General features: G+C 36.8%; 2 protein-coding genes across 2 annotated transcripts; both read left to right on the top strand.

Annotated features, from left to right (window-relative positions):
- Positions 1-265: 265 nt before the first annotated feature.
- LOC145070588 (sec-independent protein translocase protein TATB, chloroplastic-like) lies at positions 266-1,795 on the top strand. Its single transcript, XM_079017528.1, has 4 exons — positions 266-635; positions 949-1,070; positions 1,167-1,226; positions 1,300-1,795. The coding sequence occupies exons 1-4, from the start codon at positions 392-394 to the stop codon at positions 1,654-1,656; spliced, it is 783 nt and encodes a 260-aa protein (XP_078873654.1). The 5' UTR covers positions 266-391; the 3' UTR covers positions 1,657-1,795.
- Positions 1,796-2,769: 974 nt separating this feature from the next.
- On the top strand, positions 2,770-4,584 carry LOC145066625 (uncharacterized). Its single transcript, XM_079013913.1, has 4 exons — positions 2,770-2,973; positions 3,022-3,548; positions 3,632-3,976; positions 4,113-4,584. The coding sequence occupies exons 1-4, from the start codon at positions 2,770-2,772 to the stop codon at positions 4,582-4,584; spliced, it is 1,548 nt and encodes a 515-aa protein (XP_078870039.1).
- The last annotated feature ends 1,416 nt before the right edge of the window (positions 4,585-6,000 follow it).

Here is a 6,000-nt window from a genome sequence, read left to right as displayed (position 1 = left end):
TTTATTTTTATAAAAAGGAATGGTTAGTTTTATACCTATAATGTTATATCTAAGAATTGGTTTTAACTTAAGATGTTTGTTGGTTTAGATTAAAAGAATTGTTTGTTAGTTTTAGAAGAAGTTGGTTTAGATTCATCAAAATTGTTGCCTATAAAAAATTGATAAACCAAAAAGTTACAAAAAAATGGAAAAGAATTATAGTAAAAAAAAAAATCTTATGTCAAAAACTACATACATTTGACTTTGCTTGATATTTAATTGTCTTCAGGGTCTAACTACCACCACATCGGCACATCCAAACAAACACCAATTGCCTTTCAATCAAAACATTTCCCCAGAAGTGAAGCTCAGATCGGCTCGCCATAACCAACTACCACCATACCAATCACCAATGGCTTCTGCAACCCTCATTCATCCTTCCTCTCTATCTCACACTTCATCTCCGTTACCGACTGTTTCTAGAACATATCCCTTTATTGCTTCTCTTTCTAACACCGCACTTTCCTTTTCCTACCCTAAAAACCAAATACTTCGTTCAATAACATTCGTTCCCCAAACGGGTTTAGCTTCTTTTTCTTCTTGGAATGGCCTCAGGCACAATGGGTTTTCAATCTCGCTAAAATCTTTGAGATTTGGTAAGTTTCTTTTATCGAGTAAGTTAATGTTCATATCTTGATATACCCTCCCTCCGTTCATAGTCGAACTCATTACTCATGGAGAATGATGTAGATTGTAGACTCCTGTTATGAATTTGACACCATCTTCGACCTATTCATAGTTGATTAGAGCTAGCAGAAAAAAACAGTAGAAAACTTTGAAATGCATATCAATTTGTAAGTTGAAAAGCTCTTAGTTTGACTAAAAAGTCAATCCTTTTGGAACAGATGGATTATGAATGAATTTGTGTATTTTTACGCTTGATATGCTTGTGGTGATCTGCGTATGCAGAAAAGAGAAAGAAATGTCGAGGGAAAGTTGTGTTTGCATCTTTATTTGGAGTTGGGGCTCCTGAAGCTTTAGTGATCGGAGTAGTCGCATTGTTGGTTTTTGGCCCTAAAGGTCTTGCTGAGGTATTGTATTTTATCACCTTAAAAACCCTAATTTCTTGATATCATTTGCATTTAATCTGATAAATCATAAATAAATGGGTTTGCTTTTGATTGCAGATTGCAAAAAATCTAGGGCAAACTTTACGAACATTTCAACCGACAATTAGGGAACTTCAGGTAATGTCTTCAAACATAATTTTCACAACTTTGAAATAAATTGGTGTCATGAATGGTATGTATATTTTTATAGGAAGTTTCTAGGGAATTCAAGAGCACCCTTGAAAAAGAAATTGGCCTTGATGAACTCAAAAATCCGGCACTACGCAACACCAACAACATACCTACTTTGTCCTCCACCCCTTTATCTGTTTCTACATCTGAAAATTCTCAGGCAACAACCACAGAAACACCTGCTGCTGCCACCACCGCCTCCACTAATGAGGATTTTCAGGCGGCAGCAACACCTCTTGGTGCCACCACCGAGGATAGTCAGGCAACACCAGCAACTCCTGTAGGCGTCACTGAGGATTCTCAGGTAATAGCATCACCACTTGATGTCACCACCGGGGATTCTCAGGCGCTAGCAACAACTCCGGCAGCCACTTGATAGCTAAATCGACAGGCATAATATGAAATGTTTTCCATTAAAACTGAGGATAAATAACTTTATGAAAAGTGTGTTTTGAAGTTCAAAGTTCAATGGAAAACCATAATGTGATAAGCTAATTTGGAAATTTTACACTCCACTAGTTTTTCATTTTTCATTATAATTTGTTGAATTTTTAGGTTCTCAAGCGAAAGTCTCAACATGGTTCGCTTGCCATTATTTCAATAAAATCATATACAATTTTATTCATTTGATAGGAGCTAAGGTTTGCCTATGTTGTAGTATAAATTACTAACATGAAATTAATATATATGAAAACGGAAGAAAAAATATAATGATCTTTGTGACTATGTGGATAAAATGGATCCAATTACGCGGCCCAAGTTTGCTGGTCCACGAGTTATGGAATGGAAAAATAATAGTATATATACATCAAATTATATAAATACTCCTTGTGGTTCTTTAAATTTACGAATTTTATCTATAACTTTTTTCGTTATACGTATGGTCTATGTGGTTCTAATTTTTTGCTTGATTGGTCCTTTATGCATATAAAAAACTTAGATATCTTTTATATTTTTTTATTTTAAATTAATTTTACAAAACAAGGAAAAAAACACACCCACATACCCAAATCACTTATACTTATACCCGTCCCACCCCATTCGTTCTTCTTTTCGCTTCTTATTGTTAGCTTATATTTTATTAGTTCACATGTTTATGGGCCCTTTAAGCTTTAGTCCATTAATGTTTTGTCTTGCTACTATTTATTCTCCGCTTTCTTTCTTGTAGTTTTTATGTTTTTCATTAAGAACCTTGTAATTTCTCTATCATAATCATATGACAGTATTATCATGGTATCAGAGCGGATGTTTGATATGTTGTTAGAATGTTTTATGGCAGTCATATGTGGCGCAGATCTAGGGTTACTATAGTCGTTTCGTTTTCAATTTGTTTGATGCTTCTTCGTTGATGATGTTCGTTTGCTGGTTGGTGTTCATTTGTTGTTGTTAGTTCGTTGTTGATGTTCGATTGATTGCTTTCCACTGGTTTGTTGCTCTTCTCATTCTCATATTGCTTATTTATTGTTGTGGTTATTTATTCATTGTCAACATGACTGTAAATGATGATTCCCTTAAGTCGGTCAGTACTCATCTAGATGGAAAGAATTATACGTATTGGAGTTATGTTATGAAGAACTTCCTTCGTGGGAAGAATATGTGTGGCTATGTCATTGGGACTAAAGCCAAACCCTCGGTGCCTCAAGTCGAGAATTCCAATTTGTTGTTTGATGCTTGGGAGACTGATAACTCCAAGGTCATTACTTAGATTAATAATTTTGTTACTCAGTCTATTGGTATGCAGTTGGTTAAATATGACACAACAAAGGAAGTTTGGAATCACTTCGAGAGACCGTATACTCATTCCAACTTTGCTAAACAGTATCAGTTGGAATATGATATTCGTGCCCTTCAACAAAATGACCAGAGTATTCAATATTTCTATGATGTTATGTCTGATTTATGGGATCAACTGACTCTTACTGAATCTAAAGATTTAAAAGATTTTGAGTCTTATATTGCTAGGAGGGAAAAACAATATTTGTTCCAGTTTTTTATGGCCTTGCGTTCTGATTTTGAAGGCCTGCGTGGAACGATTCATCATTGCTCCCCCCTTCCCTCAATGGATTCTGTTGTTCATGAGCTGATTGTTGAAGAGACTCATATAAAGTCTCACGCGGATAACGGGTTTAAAGCAACCTTCATCCATACTTCCACTCCTGTTGTGTTTGTTGTTTCCTCTAATCAGTCTCGACAAACTCCAAGGGTTGCTTATGATGAGTGTGCATTCTGCAAACAAAAAATCATTGGAAAGCTTAATGTCCATTGTTAGTCAACAAGGGTAAATCTGGTCAGTATCAGTCGGGATAACAGAATAGGTATGATAAACAGAAGTTTCAACCATGTTCCTCTAGTACTCCTCCATGGACACCTCGTCCTCCTCAGTTTGTTGTTGCTGCTACACCACCAGTTGACACAGAATCTATTGGAAACATGCCACCACCTAAATTGGATCCCAAGGTTTTTGAGAGTTTCATACAGTATTTGGCCTCTAATCCTACTGTCATGTTTGCATTTATGTCTCATTCTATTCTTACTTCATCTGGTACCTCAGGTATTCCCTCATCTTTGTGGATTTTAGATTCTGGTGCAACCCATCACATGACTCCTCATTTGTCATCATTTACTTCTTTGTCACATGTGTCATCTATTTCTGTTATGTCTGCTAGTGATACATCTATGCTTGTCGAGGGTGTTGGGTTTGTCTCTATTTCTCATATCACTCTCCTTGATGTTTATTATATTCCCAAACTTACTTGAAATCTTACTTTAGTCAGACAGTTGTGTAAGTCTGGTAATTAGGTATTCTTTTCCGATGCTATCTATGTTATACAGGATCAACACGCCCATAAAGGTGATTGGGATCGGCCGTATGGTGGGGGAACTATATGTCTTGGAGGTTCTCAAAGTATATGTTGTTGTTACCTCCAACATTGATTTGTATTCTTTTCGTTTGATTCCTTTGTCTTATGAGTTTTATCTTTGTCATTCTTGTTTGGGACATATGTCTATATCACATTTGAGTTTTCTATCATTTAGTGGTGCCTTGGGTTATTTGAACACTTGCGATATTTCTGATTGTAGTGGTTGTAAACTGGTAAAATTCTCTATTGCTCTTTTTGATATTATTCATTCCGATGTGTGGGGTCCTGCACCAGTATCCATAAAGGTTGGGTCAACCTATTATATATCTTTTATAGATGATTATACTCGATTTACATGGATTTATCTTATGAAACGCATATATGATTTCCTTGGCATTTACAACAATTTTAGAGCTCTTGTTAAACTCTACATTCAGTTGTGATCAAGTGCTTCAGGTATGACTTAGGGTGAATATAGCTCTAATGATTTTAATTAGTTACTTGCTTCTGATGGTACCATACACCGGTCATCGTGTACTGACACTCCCCAACAAAATGGTGTGGCAGAACGAAAACACTGTCATATTTTTGAGACGGTCCGCTCATTGCTCATGTCTGCGTAGGCCCCTGATGCCTTTTGGGGAGAAGCAGTCATAATGGTTGTTTATGTGATTAATCATATCCTTACTTCGTTGAATTCAGAGATGTCTCCTTTTGAGAAGCTATATGGTCATCTACCAGACTACTCTGCCTTATGACTTTTTGGATGTATTTGTTTTGTTCTTCGTCCTCATGTTGAGAGGAACAAGTTAGGGCCAATATCTGCTATTTGTGTGTTTTTGGGGTATGGTGTTGGATAGAAAGGATACCGTCGCTATGATCCTATGAGTCATAAGTTATATGTTTCCCGACATGTCACTTTTTTGGAACATATTCCTTTCTACTCGATTCCTGCTACAACCCACAATGTAACGAATTCAGACCTTCTGCATACTGATCCTTTAAATGACGAGATAGAGGCTCGAGACCCATCTATGCCACCTGATCCTTAAGCTCATGAAACACCCACTTTTTCAGAGAGTTCATCGACTCCTCTTGCTCTTGAATCTACCCCTTCGACTGTTGAAATTGAAGATCCACCTCCACCACCCATCAAGAGGTCTAATCGTCCTATCAAGTCCACCAAGCTTCCGGATTTTGCTTACTCTACATACCCAGGACCATTTTCTTCATTTATAGCGAGCATCCATCATCTGTCTGGACCTGAATTGTATACAAAAGTTGTTTTAGATCCTCTTTGGTAGAATGTTATGGTTGAGGAACTCACTGCTCTTCATCAGACTCATACGTGAGATTTGGTTTCCTTTCCTCCTGGTAAACATATGATAGGTTGTTGTTGGGTGTACAAGATAAAAAACAAAAGTTGATAGGTCAGTTGAGCGGTACAAGGCCATACTTATAGCAAAAGGATATTCCCAACAATATAGTTTTGACTTAGAGGAGACCTTTGCCCCACTGGAAAAGATGACGACAGTCCGTACTATGATTGCAGTTACATTCGTTCGACGGTGGAAGATCTTTCAAATGGATGTCAAGAATTCCTTTTTCAAATGGTGCCCTCCATGAATAGGTTTATATGTCTCCTCCCCCAAGAATTCGGTACCAGCCTAGTGAGGTTTGTCGGCTTACAAAGAATTATATAGTCTCAAGAAAGCACCTCATGCTTGGTTTAAGAAATTATCTACAATGATTACTTTTCTTGGATTTGTCTAAATTAATCATGATTCGTCTTTTTTTGTTAAATGCTTGAGTGCTTGATGAATTCTTTTGTCCTTATATGTGAATGACATGATTATTAC

This window comes from Lactuca serriola, chromosome 8 (genome assembly GCF_051521515.1).
Source record: "Lactuca serriola cultivar US96UC23 chromosome 8, Lser_US96UC23_V15, whole genome shotgun sequence".
In the NCBI taxonomy this organism is placed as follows: Eukaryota; Viridiplantae; Streptophyta; class Magnoliopsida; order Asterales; family Asteraceae; genus Lactuca; species Lactuca serriola.
Note: the sequence above shows the minus strand (reverse complement) of the source record. Positions and strands in the feature narration are given on the sequence as shown.

Coding starts and splice junctions, on each gene's coding strand:
- LOC145070588 (XM_079017528.1), top strand. CDS start 392: ATGGCTTCTGCAACCCTCATTCATCCTTCCTCTCTATCTCACACTTCA. Junction 1,071..1,166: donor GCCCTAAAGGTCTTGCTGAG/GTATTGTATTTT, acceptor TTTTGATTGCAG/ATTGCAAAAAATCTAGGGCA. Junction 1,227..1,299: donor CGACAATTAGGGAACTTCAG/GTAATGTCTTCA, acceptor ATATTTTTATAG/GAAGTTTCTAGGGAATTCAA.
- LOC145066625 (XM_079013913.1), top strand. CDS start 2,770: ATGACTGTAAATGATGATTCCCTTAAGTCGGTCAGTACTCATCTAGAT. Junction 2,974..3,021: donor GGGAGACTGATAACTCCAAG/GTCATTACTTAG, acceptor ATTGGTATGCAG/TTGGTTAAATATGACACAAC. Junction 3,977..4,112: donor ATGCTTGTCGAGGGTGTTGG/GTTTGTCTCTAT, acceptor TATGTTATACAG/GATCAACACGCCCATAAAGG.